This window comes from Rhopalosiphum maidis, chromosome 1 (genome assembly GCF_003676215.2).
Source record: "Rhopalosiphum maidis isolate BTI-1 chromosome 1, ASM367621v3, whole genome shotgun sequence".
NCBI lineage: Eukaryota > Metazoa > Arthropoda > Insecta > Hemiptera > Aphididae > Rhopalosiphum > Rhopalosiphum maidis.
Window position 1 is genome coordinate 88,719,259 of NC_040877.1, and position 22,329 is coordinate 88,741,587.

Genomic DNA, 22,329 nt, shown 5'->3' on the forward strand with positions numbered 1-22,329 from the left:
TAATATTTGGGATGCTGGGACAAAGCTACTTCATCAATCGCTTTGTTTAGTAAAATACTACTCTTCCTCAAAAAAAAAATGTCATTAAATCACCTATGGGCTATGGCTCACAATATTCACAGTACACATTAATATAGCTTATATAGGTACACTGTAGCGTACTAACATGTATATATAGATTTGCATATATTCAACATATATGTGGCATTGTGAGTGTGACTTGTACGTTTTAACTATAGGTACGTATACTCTGTCCAGCGAGAGAACGCGCCGCAGACCAACCAAAATCAGTTTTTCTGCGAATTCTCTAATAATACCCAGCCATAAGCGAACCAGTTTTGATAACATGATGACGCGGAGGGTTGCACTGTATCAGCGCGTTCTCTCGCTGAACAGACTATAGGTACCTAATAAGATATTGAATATACGGAACACGACACTATACGGTTTGTGTAATGTGAATCCAGCTTTAAAGTAGCGTAATGATGCCATGAAAGTATTAGGGAATCAACTTGAGATTTGTCATTTAAAATATTTTATATAGATATTAACTATAGATAAATATGTTATTATTAATAGGAAAATTTTACGACACAATTAACTGATCAATACGGAGTATAAATAGTTATTTCATATTCAACAATAGCTAAAAAAATATAAACAGAAATTAATTTTCATAAAAAAATAATAAATTAATGTTTCGCAAAACTAGTACCTAGTTAATGCCGAGCGATGAGCTATATACAACATAATATACAATTTTCATAAAAATTACAAACTAATAAATATTTACGAATTTAAGCAAGTTAATTGTGTGTAGATAGAGTATTTTGAACAGAGATAGGGATGTTTTTGATAAATATTAAATCTCTCCGTACTTGGTAGTAGACCCCGATTTTTAAAAAAACCTAAAAGGTAATTGGAAGCGATTCCATGTGAGTCAAACCATATTATTATCTATAGGGACGAGACCGTTTTTGACCAAAACCGTACCTTCCCCTTTTCGTCCTATTCACTTTTCACCAAATTTAAAAAAGAATCTGAGATAAGGTCTTGTCGTCTCTGTTGGTCGATTACTAGTTACTATTAGTACTAATAACTTACCTACTACACTACAAATTCAGGGATGAACAAGATAGGTACTTAAAAATCAGTATTGCGATACTAGATACTTGGATTTGGAGTATCGAGATACTCGATACTTACATTTTAAATATTTAGATACTCGATATCCAATATTCGATACATTTTAAAAAATTAGTCATAGCCTATGACGCATAGGATTTTTTTTAATTTTATTTATACACAATTAGGTAGGTTGTGAATCTAGACAAATGCATTTAACTTTAAAATTCCAAATATTAGTGAAGTATAAATATATTATAATAAGCCAATCATTAAATTAAATACATAAATTATAGAAATCATATCGAATAGTATATGACACCAGTGGTGTGCTGAACAGTCATTTTTTGAAGCAGTTGCCTCAAGGAAAAAAATTCGGGGTGGGTTATTAATTTATTAGTGTGTCGTGTGCAATTCGGCATCTGTCATACTGTTATATAATCTTATAATAGTTGATGTTTTTTATAAAAATATGACCTATTTTATCGTAGATACCTTAAAAAACATATTAATATTTATAATTTTTAATAATCAAAAAAAAAAAAAAATAGCAAAAAAACTGATGGCAATGGGGTGAGTGGTCAAATTTTATGGTTTGCCTCAAGTCTGAAAAATGTTTAGCACGCCACTGTATGACACTGCAAAAAAGTTAAATGCATTTAACTTTAAAATTTCAAATATTAATTAAGTATAAAAATATTATAATAAGTCAATTGTTAAATTACATAAATAAATAATAATAAAAATAAATTATAGATATCATATCATATTCTTATTTCCTTACTAATTTTTCAAAAGTAATGTTTGATAATTTATTCCTGGTTGGATTATGAATAAATCCTGCCAGGGATATACAGATATAACTTAATGTAGCTAATACGTTGAAAAATAATTTCGTATAAGTTGTACTGCAATTAAATTATGGTTTCATAAATTTAAATTTGCCGCGCATATTATTTTACACATATTAATATAGTATTATACTAAAACATAGTCAAATAGTCGTGGTTATTATAGACGAGTAAAAATAATCCTGAAAAATTTATTTTTTCAAAGTATCGAGTATTTTTTAATGAAATTATTTTATTTCATGTATTGCGATACAAGATACTCAATACTTCATATAAATATATAATTGTATCGAGATACAAGATACGTATCTTAGGAGGGCTATATGAATCAGGAAAATATACAGTTTAGGTGAGTTTAGGTCGATTACGAAACCTAAACGGACATAAGATTGCGCCTTTAACTGATGTAGATCGTCAACTGCCAACAAATGCAGTTGGTCAGTGACTCATGTCAGCTTTTTAAAGATGGCCATGCGCTGAACAGAAGCCGTATCACCCAATATTCCTCAGTAACTTTTGGTTTCGACTCGATGATTTACAATTTACCCAAATTATAAAATTTATTAGGTATATGGTGACTGCAGATAAATAAAAAAAATATATCAAACAGCATCTGATTGGATGGATGTATGCCGAGTTTTTCTTGAATAGTTGAATGCATATTAAAATAAAATTGGAAAAGTTGTAGATACAAACTTATTATGATGTTTGATACGAACAAATGTAAAGGAAGATTTCGATTGTCTGATTTTAAGATATTTAATTATCTACCTACAGAATAGTGCGAAGACCAATTTGAAAAAAAATTGGTATATTAATTAAATATGTTGACTTTAGTTAATTTTAGTTTGGTGGTTGGTATAAAACGTCCTCTAGAATGCTGCAACTGTTTATCGTAATTGACATAATATACCATGCTCATCATTTTTTTATTTATTATAAATTCAATTTATATTTATTAAATTGTATAGGCATGTAAACATTTATAAATAGTGAATACACTAAAGCCTAATACAAATTAATAATGCGTGAGTATAATTTCTCGGATGAACTTAATCTAGTGCATGATAACGATTACACATAAGTGTAGTAATTATGTACCTAATATAACCGTTTTAATTTATAAAATTCAAATTTCAAACTGTTTACAAGTTGAACATAAAAGTTGATTCAGATGGCATCACACCCTCTTGCATATATTCTTTGACTTACTAACGTTAAACATAGAAAATGTGTGTTCAACAGAAACAATTTTAAGTAGTTCCATGTTCCATTAACCAATTAACGCATTAACCTAATTAATGAAAAGGTGCACTCAATACCTACTATACAGCAAAGCTAGTTTCCTGATTTTTACAATTGGAAATATCATCAAATATTACTTATGTACACTTATAATTATTAACATACTTTTTATTATTTTCCATAATATTCACATTACAATAATATATCCACCATGGTATTTTAGTATTGTTATTTTTTTATCACTCTAAAAATACACTCATAATTAAATTATTAAATAAATATTAATTAAATTATTGATTTGACAATTGTAAAAATTAAATTTTCAAATAAAAAGACCTTTAACATAAATTTCTTAAATTTTCAACACTTCTCGGTAATTTATTATAATGCTCATACCAACTAATTAAAAAATATCTTGTTAAAAGAACATATTTAAATTAGACTTTATTTCCAATTAGTAGAAAGGGATAATATTTCTAAAGGATGTTTCTTTCCAAACAAAAACATTTAAACATAAATAAAACTAAATTTACTTAAAATGTATAAATTATACATAATTTATTTTTAATCTGTATCATAAGAAAAGTTAATAAAATATAAATATTACATTTGTAATGAATAGTATGTATTTATGCTTTTACAATTTTAATGATATCAAAATGAATTTGTGTTACTACTTAATTTACAATAATTCATCTAGTGTCTTTATAATTCTAAACTTTGAACTTTTCTCAGGATCCAGTGGAAAGTTACTGGGTCTTACCAAAAGAACTGAATTACAGCCGGCTTTTAAAGCTGCTTCAGCATCAGCAATTACGTTAGTTAAAAATAAAATATCGCTACAGTTTACATTTAATTTATTAGCAATATCTTTATAGGTGGTTTCAGAGTCTTTTGGTCCCAAATTAATATCAAAATATTTTGAAAATACACCAGACACATCTCCATAGTCTGTATATTTAAAAAAATTCTCTTGAAGTGTTGTTTTAAAACAAGAGTAAGTGCATATTTTTTTACCCATGTCAGTTAGCTTTTTTAAAACAGGTAATACATCTTCATATATATAACCTTTTATAAGACCAGTTTCATATCCAAGGTTCCACATGTTAATAACATAATTATCCATACAGCAAATTAGCCTTGAGTCACTCATCTTCCATGGTCTAAAATTATTACTAATGATAGACTTCATTTTTTCGCCTGGAGATATTGGTACAGTTATGGAATTTTCAAATGTTTGTACATGCCATGATTTTAAATATTGTTGATAGCTCTCATCATCCTTATATTTTCCCTTGTGGTTTTTTACGTAATCCTGTAAGATACTGACCACATGAGGAAACAATACTTCCCTAATATAGTTAATTGATGTAATTGGTTCTATAATGTTAAGGAGAATAACAGTCTCGTTCAATGGCATTTTGTATTATAGAGTTACCAAGACCTGTAAAAACAGAAATGCGAGTGTTTAGTATTTATGTAAATACATCTAAATAAACTGTTTTTCTGTTAAGCTTTATTAATCTATAATAGATAAGTACATTAACTCTACATCTGTACATTTTATTTTTAAAGTTTATTTAAATAGTAAAAAATTATAAATAATATATATTTTATTAAGTAAACCTCTATAGCAGGGGTGGCCAAACCACGGCTCGCGTCATAGACTTTTGTGGCTCGCAACTTATCATACCATTTTTACAAAAAAAATTTTTAATATGAATTTATGTATATTTATATTTATGTATGACCTTTTTTTTTTATACATTTTAGCTCTTCCATATTTATTAATATATTTGATGGCTTGCGAGTCTCTTCTCGCTGGCCACCCCTCATTTATAGTGTACAATTACCTATTTTACTTAATTGGTGTGTACAGAAAATATAAGATACTTGCATATATTCTATTATTTTTGTATTTATTATAATTATTATTTTATTGTTTTTAGTGATCGTACGCCACATATGTAGTGTGTGTTGTGTAATACATTACAAATGATTACTGGGTATTTAAATCCTTTTTTTATATATGTAATTTGAATATAGCCATCCCAACAATACCTACTGATTAAAAAAATTATCAAAGAATTAAATATGCAGGTACATTATACAAATATAAATATTAAATAAAACTAAGGTAGTCTGGGATAATAGGAAAGTGTGCAAATTTTGGTAGTCTTATATAACAGAGGTAGTCGCGAAAATAGCCGTAGTCTCGTATAACAGGAAAGTACCCAGCTTACATATAAACAAATACTGAGATATTAATGATATTACTTGCTTTAAATTTGTGTTACAACATATTTTGGTATAATAGTACACTAGTTCATATTAATAAGTAATAACTATACATTTTGGCTACTTACATAGTATATTATGCAGAATAAACAAAATAGAGTAGTTATGTATATTTTACCTTTATTTTCTGGATGTACGCAGTCAATAGAACTTCTTCGAAGATGTTTGAAACAATTGTGTAGAATCACTAGAGCTTATAATCATAAATCGATAATGGAATAATAGAAAAAAAAAAGTAATTACTTGTTAATAAACAATAATTACTATTGATATTAAAATTCAAAACCACAGGATAAACACAAAGCACTACACTTTGTACTCTATAGAGTTCAGTGACACTGACACAAAGCAAGGTGTATTGATCAATAAACCTCGACACAAAGGAATCTGAATTCTTATCAAAAAATGGACCGACTATTATCTTAAACTTTACAGTGACGCCTGAAAAGCAGATCTTCCCCCTTTTTTTTTTAATTTACTGTGGTTTGTTGGTACACTGTTAAACCGCAATTTTTTGACACAAGTTATTTATGAAAATTATTAATGACTTTTAAATTTTAATTAATGATCTTTAATTTAGTCATAAGAAAATATTTTTGTATTAACATTTTTCTTCCATAGTTAGTGAAGACAATATAGGTTCTAAAGTTAAATAAGGGTGAGCAAGTGAATACCGCTCTGCTATATAGTAGAGATGGAGAGTAGGTCCACAGAATAGATGATTTTTTTTCAACTATTCTGTGGTAGGTCACTATAATCATAATGGATGTGTCAAGGTTGATATATAGAGGTGTAATCAATTCGATAATAAATTGATTGAAAAATGTACACCACTTGTGATTTCTCCCGGGAGTGCTGCCTACCCGATGAAGGCTCAAAATGTTCATATTTCTATACGAAAATACGATGCACGATCCTTGCAAAGCCATAAAAATATAATACATGAATTAAATTTAAATAATAAGTAACTTTAATGGATTTTGATTAACATAAATCTATCTTCAACAATACAATTATTGTTTATTACCTGTATTTTTTGGAGAAATAGTGTTTTGTGGAGCAGATATAGACATGCTGCCTACTTATGTTATAATTAAAAATTACAATTTATTGTAACCATTTTCATATTAAATATAAATTGAAGTAATGGTAATAAATATATTTAAAATATTATTGCTCAATAGAAATATCTATTCAATTGTGTGTATAATAACAATATTTACATCATATTATCCAAGTGTACTCTTTTAAAGTTATTAACTTAAGTACCTATACAACATACTCTTTTTAGTTTCTGTACAAACGTGGTTTGAAATATAATTTTTTTTTTTATTCATCAATTATACCTAAAGTGTTTTGTGACAGGGTGTAACTCTGGGTTACCCAAACAAAATCAAATTTATAAAGAGCAGGGAATCAAACTGCCTTTGATATTTCACCCACCTGAGGTAGATATTTCTTAAACTAATTAATAATTACCTACCTATTAATTCTTATATTTTTATTATCTATGAACAATTCATACTAAAAAAACAATTTATTAAATAATACAAATAAAAGTACAAGTATACTGAAAACAATTTGGTTTAACTACCTTCTTTAAGCAAAGCTTGGATTGAAGCCTTGAAGGTAGCAAGTTATTTTTTTTAGAGATCATGCACTATTTAAAAATTACAAAGATAACAAAAATACAATATACTATATAGTAATAATTACAAAAATATAAATTAAGTACTTAAGTTTAAAATTCAGATATAAAAAGATTCGATAAAGAATTATTTATGTTAATATTATTATTTACTATAAGATAGTTCTTAAAATTATTATTAGATAATTAAATTGTGTATGTCCTAAATAGTCTACAAATTTCTGACCAATACCTTTTTTATTATAATTGACGTTTAGATCATATCTTATAGATTCACGTTTACTTAAATTTGTATTACATTTTGAGTGATTTTTTAGTGTAAAGAATTTGGAACATTTCTTGTATAGGGTAAATACCTATAGGTATTGACCTAGGGTCAATTTTATTTGAAAGGCTTTTTAGAACATGATTGATACTATTAAGATATTATATGAATTACAAGTACTATATATACATATAAGTTTTAAGTTATACTATTTAAAATGAAAAATATTAATTATATTAGGGCATGAAGTCCATAGCCTTTGTAATTCCTAAATATACTAAATATTAAGAAAAATAAATGGTAAAATGCATTATGTACTATACAAACTGTAGTATTTTTGAGCCCTCATCGGGTAATTAGCGCTCCTGGTGGCAATTACAAGTGGTGTACTTTTTTCGGCCCGCTATCATAATGGTACAATATAAGAAGTGTTTACACCTCTATATATCCACCTTGGGATGTGTTAAATTTGAATGCAATGACAGGTACCATGGAACTGGGATGATTTGTCAGTTTAGGATAATTAGTAGAATATATTATATTATTACCTATACTTAAATTGTAATATATCATTATTTTGAGCGATTTCGTAAAAAATTAAATTTCATACGGTCATACAATTTTTTCTATATTATTACTTAGAGAAAAATTAAAAATTGTCTTGTTAAAGGTACAAATTTAAATTAGACTTAATTTCCAATTAGTAGATAGGGATAATTTACGTTAGGATGTTTCTTTCCAAACAAAAACATTTAAATAAACAGAAATAAAGCCAAATTTACTTAAAATGTATAAAATATACATAATTTATTTTTAACCTGTATCATAAGAAAAGTTAATAAAATATAAATATTACATTTGTAATAAATGGTATGTATTTATGTTTTTACAATTTTAAGGATATCAAATTGTATTTGTGTTCCCACTTAATTTATAATAATTCATCTAGTGTCTTTATAATTTTAAACTTTGAACTTTTCTCAGGATCCAGAAGAGCGTTACCTGGTCTTACCAAAAGAACTGAATTACAGCCGGCTTTTATAGCTGCTTCTGCTTCAGCAACTACGTCAGTCAAAAATAAAATATCACTACAGTTTACATTTATTTCATTAGCAATATTTATGTAACTGGTTTCTGAGCCTTTTGGACCCATTTTAGTATCAAAATATTTTAAAAATACACCAGACACATCTCCATACATGGAATATTGAAATAAATATTTTTGAGCTTCTGTACTCCCTGAAGAGTAGGTGTATATTTTTTTACCCAAGTCAGTTAGCTTATTTAAAACAGGTAATACATCCTCATATAAATGACCTTTTAGAAGACCACTTTCATATCCATCTTTCCATATGTGACCTTGTAATTGCTTTAGAGCAGTAGTTTTCTTATCATTTTTCATCTGCCATAGTACATTGTTAATGACAGATTTCTTTACATTATCGCCTGAAGATATTGGTACAAAGCCTTCAACATTGGAATCAATAATTGCTTGTGCGCGCAATAATTTTAAATCTTGTTGAAAGCTCTCATTATCCCAGTGTTTTTCTATGTAATCCTCTAAGACTTTGGTCACATAAGGAAATAATGTGTCTTTAACAAAGCTAATAGATGTAATTGTTCCTTCGATGTCAAGGAGAATAACATTCTCGTTCAATGGCATTTTATATCCTAGAATAGCTATTATCAAGACCTATAAAAATAGAAATACAAGTATTTAGTATTTTTGTTAATGTATTTGAATAAATTGTTTGTTGTTTGGTTTAATTACTCGATAATAGATATTTTAACTGTACATCTATTTTTTTAAGTTAAAATTTAATAGTTAATTTAAATAATTTAAAATTATAAATAAAATATATTGTACTAAGTAAACCTATATAGTGTACAAGTACCTATTTTACTTTATTGGTGTATACAGAAAATATAAATTCCTTTGTTATAAATTAGATAATAAAATATTTAATGAATAATATAGTGTTTTATTTTTTGAATTTTTAATAAAAAAAATTACATTATGATTAACTTTTGTTGTCTATTGGAGATTAATCTTTTATTATGATATAATGAGAATTTTTTTGTAATCAGAACTTAATATTAACTTTATATAAAAAATGTAAGAAAATGTCAAATAATACATAGATAATATATTTTATTTTGTATATTTATTACATACATGAAATAAAAATATTACTTTTTTAATATAATATACCTGATTTAACAATTATAATATGCCAGTTACCATTAATATTTAATATGTTACCTTCATCATTTTGTGGTATTAACAAAATCACTTACAAATATCCAACATATTTGAGAACCCAACTTTACCTTCTAAATGTATATAATATAACTATAAGCAAATAGATAGGTAATATTTCTTTGTAAAAATATTACGCACACGAAAAATGTTAATTATGCAATATACAAATAGATTAGTATTATCTATGCGTGTTAAATGTATGCAAGTCCCTATTCTTTTGCAGCTTGCCTATACAAATACTGTAATATTATTACTTGCTTTCAGTTTGTAGTTTGTGTTAAGCATATTTTTATGTAGCACTTAATCAATTCAAGTAATAACTACACAATTTGTATAGGTAGTACAATAAAACCTCTATTAATGAACACCTCTCAATAGTGGACCCTCTCCAATAGTGGACATTTTTAAATTTTCCAGCAAAAATGTATGTAAATAATAGGAGTTATCACCTATTAATAGTGGACACTCCTGATAATGGACGTGGACACTAAAAACTGGTACTAAAATTAAAAATTACTTCTCATAAATGGACACAATACATGTCAAAGTTAATGTTTAAGTAATAAAAATTTACATTTACATTGAATTTACATACATTCATATTTTATCTTATCTTAATGGTTTTCTTATTCGAAAAATGACAAATGGTAGCCAATTTGCAAATTTACTGTGAAGAGCAGAAAAAATTTACCCCGAAAAAGATTTAGAGTTTTCTAATTATACATAAACATTAAACAATTTTATGCACTTTTAAATACATACTTATTATATAATAAATAATAAATTAATATTTCAATATATATGTAATATGTATGTACCTATATGTATAATCAATTTTCTACAGCATCTCTCCATAGTGGACATTTATTAATTTCTCACAAATGTCTTCTATGTAGAGGTTTTCTCAATAGTGGACAACCCACTATAGTGGTCATTTTATGATTCCCCATGGCTGTTCATTATATAGAGGTTTCACTGTAGTTACTTATATTATGCAGAGTAAACAATATAGTTATGGATATTTTACCTTTATTTTATGGATTTATGCAGTCAAAGAGAACTTCTTCAAAGATGTCTGAAAAAATTTTTTAGAATAACTAGAGGTTACAATTGCTAATGGACTAATAGAAAAATAAGTAATTACTTAATAATAATTATAATTGATATTAAAATATTCAAAAAATATTTTCATTTTGTATGGCACATATAACCGGTCATTGATTAGTATAATAATGTGCAGCTGGTCTTATCGTCGTTATCTTATAACGCACTTAACCTACTATAACGTACTTAATCTGTTTTCTATGCATAGAATAAAAACCATTAGAGTACGTACTGTAATCTGTAACCATTTAAAAAAAAAACAAATGACCTTGCTCCTGTCGTTTACACCTTTGATGCAGAAATATATGATTTACCGATATACTAATAACTGTTTGTAACTATTAAAATAATATAACACAGTACACGCTAAAATAATCGAGCGTGAAGGTGTAATATTTACAATACTTAAGGACGCCGGAATCACATGTGTTGTCTCAGTCTTACGTACAACACGACAAATTTGCATTCAGCATTGCGATAGTTTCAATTTGTTGTGTAGTAAATTTATAAATAAAGTGAATGAAGTGAAAATTGTCAAGCTCTAAGGTATAAACAGTGAACACTATAAATAGTATCCGAGTTTTCTCGTGGGTTTTTAAAATTTTAACGGTAATAATAAATTGCAAGTATATTAAAGTAGGTAGGTAGATGTTAGTTATACGAAAGTATAATTATATAATATGTGTACAAACATTTTTAAATATTTAAAATAAGTATTAATTATTTTAATATTTTGTATTTTTGAACTTTTTGTCCAATTTTTTTTTAAAACGGACTTTATGTCTATGGACTTTTCGTCCTTGATTCTCTATAGGTAGAGAACCTATACAGTATGTTAATTTGTCAGTATACACAATACTCGTTTGTATGATGTATAACATATGCGGGCATATGACGTCCTCTTAAACTTAGGTATAACTTGTTGCCACTTGTTTAATTGTTCGATATAACAGTCGGTTGTCACTTAGCAATCATCTGCTGTGAATTGTCCGACTCTAAGCTCTTTTAAGGGTTATTCTCAGTTGTTTTAAGTTTACTTAAATACACACTTGTGTAAAGTTGTATAGTTTCATTTTCATAATTAATAATAATCACTAATTAGCAATTGAGAAATGAGTCAATGAGTCAATGAGATATGAGATATTCTTCATCAAAGCCTCCTTGGCTTCAATTACAGTGGTGTAGCCAAAGGGGGGGGGGGTGGCTAAAAGGGCTGTTTTAAATTAAAACTCATACAAGATCAACAATTTTCTCTATTTTGGACTATATAACTATAAATCATTATTAATATAATAATATTTAATAGCAGTAATATTGTGCTATTTTATTATTATTCTATAATTTCTTCATAACTCAGCTACATGTCGATGACTAAAATCCCCACTCTTGAAATAATATATTTCTTAAAATCATCAAACCACTTGTACAATTTTCGTTATTTTTAAACATTCTTTTTTGATAAAAAAAAAAAAAGTATTAAAAATGGTAAAATTTTTATTAGACATTTCTAAAAATAAATAACAGAGTAATTATATATTTTATATAAGAACAACTAATCATCTAATATGGTAAAATAATTTACAAATAAAAATAGTAATCAAATCAATAAATATTAAATGGTTATTTAATAATTTAAAAAAATTATACAAATGTTAAAACTAGAATTCAGGTACCTTAAATTTGAAGTCATGTCGCATTTAAGTTAACTTGTTTTTAATAAATTTACATTGTATATTCCATCTTATTTAAAAACCAAAAACTGGCGGTATATGTATACTCTTTTTACATACGTATTTTATTGGGCAGAAAAAGACATTTAAATGATAACGAAAAAAAAAAGCAATGTAAAAGGAAATAGCGTATTAAATAAAAAATCTTAACTATTTTTGTTCAATCAAGCTCCTTTAAAAATAACTGTTTTAATACCTGCATTATTTATGTTCAAAACTCTTGTATCTCAAAATGTTTTATCCACTATCTAAGTAAGCAGCTTTTTTATCATTTAATATATGTGTTAAAATTTAACAAAATATGTATATAACTCATAGATGACAAGTAGATATCACTAATATTGTTGTATAGTATTAAAAATAATTTAAGTAGAATGAAAAAGTAAGAACTTATGAATCAGAACTGCCAAAATTCATAGTTCTTCTTCTTTTCACAAGTGGTACAAAAAAGTGACTACTACTTTCAACTATTTTTTCTGTAACAATAGATTTATTGCTAACATCAATGTCTGTTTTTTTAGCACCATTAAAACTAGGCACTGGTGTTGAATAATGATCTTCTATAGTTATCAACTGAACACGTCTTCCTTTCTTTGTTTCTTGTTTATCATCTTTATCATCAAATTTTGAATGCATTATTACTTTTCTTGCATTTGATTGTCTAAAAATGAACCCTTGCTCAACTTCAATATTGATAGATGGTATAACAATTTTATTAGTAGGACTTGTTTCAGCTGGTGTATTATTGAAGGAACTTATACAAGAATTTTTTGAGTGTTTGGACTCTGTGACATTATTTACACACTTAAAGGTATCTAAATTGCATGTGAATTGACTATTATTTTGTTGAGACGGACTTGATGATTCTCTATTGTTATTTACAGACAAACATTTAACATACTCTGTGGACTTGTTAAATTCATTTTTGTTTGAAAGACTTGTACAAGTAACACGTGAACGTTTTCTGACATTATTTAGGGCAAGACTATTATTGTCCTTTTCTATTACTCTTTTTCTTCTTTTAATAGGGAATTGTTCAACTTCAATATTTACAGACGGTATCTGATTTTTGTTTTCGCAAGTGGATTTTTGGTTACAAAATATGTCTGTTGAAATTTGTTTTTCATCCATTTTTGAATCATTTTTATTTTTGCAATCTCTAATACAAAATTCTTGGGTGGATTTATTAAATGTGTTTGAAGAGTTATTATCGTTTTCTAATACTTCTGTTCTTCTTTTAATTGGAATTTGTTCAACTTCAATATTTGTAGATTGTATTTGATTATTTTTTTCAGAAGTAAATAATTGTTGGTTATGAAGTTTGTCTATTGAAAGTAGTTTATTATCTGTTTTTGAATCATATTTAGCTTTATAATTTTTATCCTGAGTACGTGATGACTGGGTAACTTTCTTAAATTTGTTTTGAATATTATTATCCTTTTTTATTACATTAGTCTTTCTTGTAGGACTTGTTTCGACAGGTGTGTTTTTGAAAGATCTTTTAGTAGAATTTTTTGAGTGTTTAGATTCTATGATATTATTTGCACACCTAAGGATATCTAAATTGTATGTAGATTGACTATTCTTTTGTTGAGCCGGACTTGATGATTCTTTATTATTATTCTTTACATTCTCTGATGACTTGTTTAATTTATTTTTGTTTGAAGGACTCATAGAAGTAACACATGAAGGTGTTTTTGCATTACTTAATGTAAGTGTATCCTTTTCTATTACTGTTTTTCTTCTTCTAATAGGGAATTGTTCAACTTCAATATTTAAAGATTGTATTTGATTATTTTTTTCAGAAGTGAATAATTTTTGGTTATGAATTTTGTCTGTTGAGAGTAGTTTGTTATCTGTTTTTAAATCATACTTAATTTTATCATCTTTATTCAAAAGGCATGATGACTGGGTAACTTTATTAAATTTGTTTTGAGTATTATTATCATTTTTTATTACATCAGCTTTTTTTGTAGTTTGAACTTGTTCAACTACAATATTGATAGTCGGTGTTACAGTTTTACTTGTAGGACTTGTTTTGACAAGTGTGTTTTTGGAAGAACTTTTAGTAGAATTATTTAAGTGATTCAATTCTGTGATATTATTTGTACACTTAATAGTATCTAAATTACACGTGGACTGATTATTATTTTGTTGAGATGGACTTTCTATTGTAAGTGGTTTATTATCTGTTTTGGGATTATATTCTGGGATATTATTTTTAATACATATTGACTGAGTGTCTTTGTTTGAAGATTTTATTATTGGTTTTTCTGGTGAATTTTTAATATCACATTGTGTTATTGAAGACAAATTGTTAATTTGGTTTAATTTTTTAATACTTTTGAAAGCTTTAGGATGTTTATTTTGAACATCAATAGTAGCTGGAGTGATTATTAATCTTTTTTTCGATTTAGCTGGTTGTTTTAATTTTGAAAAAAATGATTTTACGGAAACATTTTCTTTATCTTTCTCCTCATTGTCACATTTAATAACTGGGGTAGTATCAAGTTCACAGTCACTTGAGGTTATATCTGATTCACAAATTACTAGTGTAGAATTAATATCTTTAGATTCATTATGAATAAGAGAAGTTGTCATTTCTTTTAATATATTTTCATCATAATTAAGTTCTTCGTTTTTATCCGTGGTATTTGTATTTTCTTTATGCTGTGGCATCTGTTGTTTAGATTCAATAGTTTTATTTTGTTGAGCTAATTTTTGGCACATTCTTTTATAATAAATTGTTTTAGGAATATCAGGTTAGGCTTAATGATAATGGTTGTAATAGCATCATTATTATTTGGGTTTAACACTGTAGTTTTTTCTAGAGTATTCTTGATTTTGTCTGTATTCTTCTTATTTTCAGAGAATTTATTTACTTCAGTTTTTTCTATTTGATAATTATTAGTAGAACAAAACATTTTTGATGTGGACGGTCGTGAATAAAGTTGACTAAAATATTAATAGAAAAATTATTATTAACATTCAATAATGAAACTTCTTAAGAAAAATACAAATCTATATTACATACCTTTTGCGAAGATCATCAATTATTTTATCTTTCCTTTGGATTTCACTGCTAGCAGTTTTATATAATGATGTGATATTTTTAGATAATACTACATTAACAGATTTGAAATGAGTATTTTCATTTTCCAATTTCTTAATGCGTTGTTTCAGTTCTTGATTGAATGTTTTCAATTTTGTAATTGAATTCTGCAACTATAAACATTTAATTATATATTAATATGCATGTAGCAATGGCATAAATAAGGGGGGGAACTTAGGGAGTTTAACTTTCTCATCTCTTTAACAAAAAAAAAGTCACGATTAAAAATATAAATATAAATACTGTAGTATTTTAAATGTACCCAGTACTTGAATTGGAAAAAAATACAAAAGGAGGGTATAAAAGTATAAAAAAATGTATGTTATAAATGATTTAAATTTCAAATTGAGTAAGATATAATTAAAATAGGTACACAAATTGCCAGGTACCAACACGACCTCGTGTACAATCTTGTTAAAAATATTTAAACAATAATTTGTAACAAATACAAATACTTGGCATGTATACTTTTTGCTTAATTTTACATATTTAATCTATTTAATTGTAAAAGCAGGTAAAATAATTAATTTTGTAATTACTAATTAGTAACTATTATGACATGTATTTAAAATAAATCCTTGTTTTTTTAAACATAGATATAGCGATATATAGTTTAGGAATAACAAACCAGAAAAACGAAATATATAGACTGACTGCATTTTTAAAACAGTGACTTACAAAAAAATATAGTTACAATTTACTATTAGAGCTAAATAAATAATAAATTTGAGGTTGTTCTAAGGTCAATCGTCATAAGTATTTTTTTTTAATTTTACACTTCCGCAAAAACAATTAGACCTACCTACTATAAAATTAAATAATAGTTATAAATACATTTCCATAATATACATAATTTAATTGATTTATACTGAGTGTTTAACATTATTTCAAATCCATATTTATACTTACATTATCAATTGTCAGGTCGTACTCAAAATGAGGAAGATCATCGTACAAAGATACTAAAGCCATTTTGCCATCAATATTAACTTCACAAATGCTGTTGAGCAGTTTTTTTTCTTCATTGTGATTTGTACATTGCATAATTGAATACAATTAACATCAAACTAATAAATGTAATAATATTTTACAGTAAATACATTTGAGTTAAGTAAAAAAATACTATCATAGAAATCAAATACAAATTACTCTGTACAAGTCAATGTTTTCAAAAACTGATAAACTTGTACACTGACAAATATGTATTCATTATAATAATTAATATTAATATAATAAAATATACATCTTCCTAATATAAAATTATATTACAGTTCATTACAATTAAATAATTTACAAATTTAGTAGGTAGTTAAGAATGTTAAAATACGAAAACAACAACAACAATAACGATATTAAGCATAACTGCACAAATGAGATAATACTAAAGGGCGGTCTCTGATAATACCATTTGTGTCTGAAATTGATAGAGAATGATCATATATATTTGTATTAATGACGTCATAGATCCGGGTGTTTTTTTCGTGCAACCATTCGTTTTATGCGTACTGAAGTGAGAAACGGAATAATGAATTATCATTGTCTTGGTTATTGAGATTTTCAAATACGTTAATAATAATTGACAATTGTAATTTGTAAATTCTTTAATTCTTTAGTTTTAAGTTAAAAACATTCAATTTTAATTTAAGTACATTGTGATCTAAATATAAAATACATATATAAGTCTTATATTATCGATAATCCATTGATATCGCGACACAATCACGGAAAACATGCGGATTTTAAATGTTTGCATTTGATGTCCGACTGTTTGACTAGTGAAAAAAATTAAGTACTAACCTGCATTTATATTCATGTGAATACGGTTTAATTCTTTGAAATGATAGATTCTTTTAATTATGTTTGATCATATATAAATCAAAATTTCTTTGTCATTTACATTCAATTATTTAAAAAGTGCCTATTAGTTATAAAATAATTTTAATCATGAGGTATGTACCTATTCAAAAAATGATTGTCGTACAGGTTATATATTCACATATAATTAATTTTATAGGACTCCGCCAGAATTTCAATCAAAAAAAGCATATAATAAGGATTTGGTGAAAGACGCCATTCAGTTAACGATAAGTGTTAATCGAATGAAACAACATTTTATTTGGGGAACTGTTAATGTCATAATATTGTCTATGCTCACTTATGATTTGTAAGTAATTATTTCACGTCATTTTGTACTTGATTAGGACTAAATTATTCATTGTTATGTTTTTAAAATATAGTATGTTTAATCAGTCCAGAAATATGATAATAAAAATCTTAATATTTTTCTTAAAGATAAAAATGTATAGTTAAGAATACTTTTGTTTCTAGATTGGCATTGCCATATTCCTGGTATACTCCATGGTGGAGATTTGTTGAATCAGTGTCATCAATAGTCATATTATTAAGTCTTTTATATCATTTATTATCCCTTACAAAATTATGGATAACCACTAACACCTTACACCTGTCGCCAGAACACTTCCAGACACTTGGCTTATCCAACTGTATGCATACAACTGAATTCATGTGATATACTAGTTAAATTATACATTATTATTTATTTTAGCTTATATAAAAGTAAAATCGCCAGACACTTCATCAAGTATATTAACACCTCCTGCAACTACAAGTACACCAATTAACTGGATATCTAACAAATGGAACAACCAAAAGTTTCATGTTTCACCTGGTGAGTTACCATGTCAAGAATAAATAAATAATATAATTTTAATGATCTATTTTATTATTTTTAGTTTTTTAAAAATGAATATTGTTAATTAAATTTAAAATTTAAAAGAAATAACTATTTCTGAAATAAAAACATATTATACACATCGTTACATAAACATAGTAACATAATTATGTAATTTTCACTTTTGTGGCTCATTTTTATACCACAAATAAATTTGATTTAATTAATACATTTTTATAAGATGGATTTGGAGTTGTGATCAAGGCAGCAAAGTTTCTTAATGGACTGTAAAAGCTAGGGAAGAATATATTTTTATAGTAATTTTACATTTTTGAACCAGTTTTGTGTATTTAGTTTAAATATTAGTGTGAAAAAGCCTATTATCAAACTTAATATTTAAAAATGCTCATAATTCACTTAAAAATGAAAATATCAAAAAAAATCAATAAGAGAACACAGATAATGTTCTAAATTGTACATAGTATTAAGTATTTATAATTTATTGGAACACAAATTTTAAGTTACAGATGATAAGATTATTTTAATTATTTAATATTTGTAGACAACTTTGGACCAGAGAAACGAAATAGAAATGCAACTAAATATATGACCAGTAAAAATGACGAAACTATTGAAGATTTATCCACTTTAGAACAATACCTAAAAGACTACGACAACAAAAATAGCTTTTCTTTCACTGGTAATATTTTATTATAATGCATGATTTTTAATGTAAATCAATGAATATTGTATTTTTTATTTTTAACTTAAGAGTTATGTTTGTTTGAGTCCATTACACATGGTCAGATATCATACACAGGATGTTTGAATTTATATTATTTAAGTGCATTCAATTCTTTTTAATAATAATTAAATTTATTTAATATATAGAATTAAATTATAAATATTTTAAGATCATAAAATTTTACTTCTAGAACGTGATTCTGAACAACGGAGCATGTCTATGTGGGAACGCTCTGGTTGCTCAAACACATCTATTTCTTCAATGCTACAAAATTCTATTTATCAAGTAGCATCATCACGTAAGTTGGTGAAATACAGATTATTTTGAAGCTTAAATGTTTTGATTTTTTTTTTTTATATTAGCTGAACAATCAAAATCTGAACTTAATGAGAGTACTTCTACTGTTGCTATGGCTTCAGAAGTATGGCGTAAGTTTAAAGTTGATAATAATAAAGTTGAAAGATGGTCTGTTAATTTAAGAACTGTAAGTTTAATTTTTATTTAATATTTATTAAATTAAATTTTGATAGAATATTGAATTTTTTTAGTGGATTTCACAAACAATTATTTCTCGATTGGTAAAAGAAATCGAAAGTGTTGATCGAGCATTGTACAATCAAGGATTTGTAGATGTATCAATAGGAAATGTTGGTTTAGAAAGACTAAAAAAAACTGCACATACAATTCAAGTTGCTCAAACTATACCTAGTTTACTGTATATTATTCCGTATTTTGAAGTATCTCCAAATCAAGAATATATTGTTCAACGCATAAGAGGTAAATAAATAAATAATGATGGTATACTCCGGCTCTGACAAAAACGCATCATAGTTTAAGTATCCCTCACCTATTTTACTTACCAACAATATCATACAATTGATGTCAGTTAACATCAGTCACTGAAAACTGTGAAACTTCTTTTGTGAGTTAGAGGCTGATACATGTATGTTATTTTATTTATTCCTAAAAAAAAAATTCCAATTTATCGTTTGTTATATTTATGTTTCTTTATTTAAAATGACTATAATTTAACTACACTTTTATGTCTATAAATGTTATAATATACTGTTATGCATGTTTATTGGAGTTTTTAAATTAACGAAATAGCAAGAGACAATGCCTTCTGCATCAAACCTTATAAAGAGTTATTTTTATAGTAATATTTTTCTTATTTATCCATTCAAATTAATATTTACATATTAATATATTTTTCATCATATCAATAAATGATGCAATCGTGTATTTTCAAAGATTTTTTGGTGGGAGGGAAAACAATAACCTTTTCATCAGTCCCCATTAATTGTATTAATTTTAAGAGTATATTATTTATTATTTAATGGTTTCAGAATTAGCCAAAGGTCCTTGTTTAACCGAATATCGGTGGAATTCTGGTGGAACATTTAAAGGAAAAGAATGGAATAGTGAATTACCATCTGACGCAGTTGTAAGGACTATTTAATGAAAATATGTGATTAACATTGATTACATTAATTTTTTAATATAGAACTATTTTATTTGTTTTTAGTTAGTAATGCATTTACTGGCTACATACTTAGATTCTCAGTTATCTCCATTAACACGTCTTAAGGGAAAAAACCCATTTTCTGTTCAACATTTGATCAAATATCCAGAAAAATTAAAATCTGATAATAAACAAGTGGTAATTTTTCAGCAATCTAATATCCCACCTCATTACAGTTTAAAAATTGGCAAAGAAACACATAATTTTCCAAAGGTAATTCCATTTTAGTAACATAATATATTATAAATATACAGACAATTTCAGATTTATGATTAATTTGACAATAATAGAATATTGTTAACAATGATACAATGTTAAAAGTAAAATAAATGAAATTTTTAATTTTGTTTCAGGGTCGTAATAACTTTTTCTTTACGGTTTTATTGTTCCTGCATTATATTAAAACGACTGAAAATGGGTTGTTGGAGAGTGTCAACCTTGGAAAAACTGGAGTAAATATGCTCTGGATTATAGAATAAATTGAATTGTATTATTAACTTATTTTTTTTAATGCTTGCAAGTTGTAATATACTTTATTAAATATTCCTCATCAAAATGTTACAGTTCTTTTTAAATCTCTTAGCCATGATAAACCTTTGTCTGTATCGTCTTTTGGGGTATATTCTAAACCGATCCAGTCACTATAGTTAAGTTCTTCTAAAAGTTGAAAAATATAATTGTAATCTATTTCACCTGGGGTATTTGGTTCATTACGTGCAGGAACTTGAGCCAATTGAATATGTCCTACATAAGGTAGCAAGCTCTTAATGTTATTTGTCAGGTCTCCTTTGATCTGTTGCAAATGAAATATATCTAATTGTAGCTTCAGATTAGGACTATTAATTTTTTTCAATACATCAATTGCTCGTTCATATGAATTTAAATAATATCCTGGAGCTGAATATTTATTGATTGGTTCAATTAAGCCCGTAATGCCTTTCGTTTCAAAGATTTGTGCAGCATAAGCTAAATTTTTTTCATAAGCCTGATGATTAACTTCCGTGGGTTGAACAACGATGCCTGCCATTACGTGGATCTTAGAACAGTTCAAAGCTTTTGCATAAGACACAGCCAAATCAATAGATGAACGAAAACTATCCTCCATACTTGGAATCGCTGCAAAACCTAGTTCATTGGCTTCGCCCCTAGGTGCATTTATCAAGATTTGTTGTACATTGGCATCGGTTTTTGCTTTCACTACTTTTTCCAAAGAATCTGAGTATGGAAATGCACACTCCACAGAAGTAAATCCGGATTTAGCGGCCAAACCATACCTCTCCAAAAGACAATTTGCTTCTTGGTACATAAACGATAAGTTAGCACAGAACTTCAAATTCATATTGAATATTATGTAAAACAAAACTTTTGTCAGAATTTAATGCACTGTGATCACATCAAACACTCTAACTGAACTAAATCTCACCTCTGAGATTTGCTCGGTCAAAACGGATTTTAATATTAAATCGCTTATCGCCGACTGTATTGGAAGTACCAAGTATATTGCGGTTCTCAGTATATTTAATAGTATGAACGTTTGAAACTTCGAAAATCAAATAACAATCGACATTCAAATACAATAATAACAATTAATAATAGGTACTGTAGACACGAGCATGAATGAAGTTTGAACTTTCAAGTTTCAAGGCGGGTCGCCCAGTATCGCCGCGTATGTTTATCCGTGGTTTTATCACAAGGTCAAAACAAAACTTTTCAAAGACGATCGGATTTA

At 26.7% G+C, this 22,329-nt stretch overlaps 5 protein-coding genes across 5 annotated transcripts; 1 reads left to right on the forward strand and 4 right to left on the reverse strand.

Moving 5' to 3' along the window:
• Positions 1-3,801: 3,801 nt before the first annotated feature.
• LOC113557121 (enolase-phosphatase E1-like) lies at positions 3,802-5,879 on the reverse strand. Its single transcript, XM_026962436.2, has 2 exons — positions 5,638-5,879; positions 3,802-4,665 (listed from the first exon to the last, which is right to left on the reverse strand). The coding sequence occupies exon 2, from the start codon at positions 4,639-4,641 to the stop codon at positions 3,904-3,906; it is 738 nt and encodes a 245-aa protein (XP_026818237.1). The 5' UTR covers positions 4,642-4,665; positions 5,638-5,879; the 3' UTR covers positions 3,802-3,903.
• A 2,402-nt stretch (positions 5,880-8,281) lies between these two features.
• Positions 8,282-10,935, reverse strand: LOC113557280 (enolase-phosphatase E1). The gene is made up of 3 exons (XM_026962720.1): positions 10,840-10,935; positions 10,723-10,770; positions 8,282-9,125 (listed from the first exon to the last, which is right to left on the reverse strand). The coding sequence occupies exon 3, from the start codon at positions 9,093-9,095 to the stop codon at positions 8,364-8,366; it is 732 nt and encodes a 243-aa protein (XP_026818521.1). The 5' UTR covers positions 9,096-9,125; positions 10,723-10,770; positions 10,840-10,935; the 3' UTR covers positions 8,282-8,363.
• Positions 10,936-12,412: 1,477 nt separating this feature from the next.
• Positions 12,413-16,856, reverse strand: LOC113556235 (uncharacterized protein MAL13P1.304-like). The gene is given in 4 exon segments (XM_026961060.2): positions 12,413-15,291; positions 15,294-15,484; positions 15,564-15,754; positions 16,551-16,856. Coding segments are annotated over 4 exon segments (2,889 nt in total). The 5' UTR covers positions 16,686-16,856; the 3' UTR covers positions 12,413-12,919.
• A 353-nt stretch (positions 16,857-17,209) lies between these two features.
• Positions 17,210-21,150, forward strand: LOC113556518 (transmembrane protein 209). The gene is made up of 11 exons (XM_026961515.2): positions 17,210-17,590; positions 17,656-17,805; positions 17,970-18,145; positions 18,208-18,330; positions 18,896-19,033; positions 19,269-19,376; positions 19,441-19,562; positions 19,627-19,855; positions 20,425-20,522; positions 20,604-20,813; positions 20,954-21,150. Exons 1-11 carry the CDS (start codon positions 17,586-17,588, stop codon positions 21,077-21,079), a joined length of 1,485 nt encoding a protein of 494 aa, XP_026817316.1. The 5' UTR covers positions 17,210-17,585; the 3' UTR covers positions 21,080-21,150.
• Positions 21,086-22,264, reverse strand: LOC113556519 (putative hydroxypyruvate isomerase). Its single transcript, XM_026961516.2, has one exon. It carries the CDS (start codon positions 21,937-21,939, stop codon positions 21,151-21,153), a length of 789 nt encoding a protein of 262 aa, XP_026817317.1. The 5' UTR covers positions 21,940-22,264; the 3' UTR covers positions 21,086-21,150.
• Between the last annotated feature and the right edge of the window lie 65 nt (positions 22,265-22,329).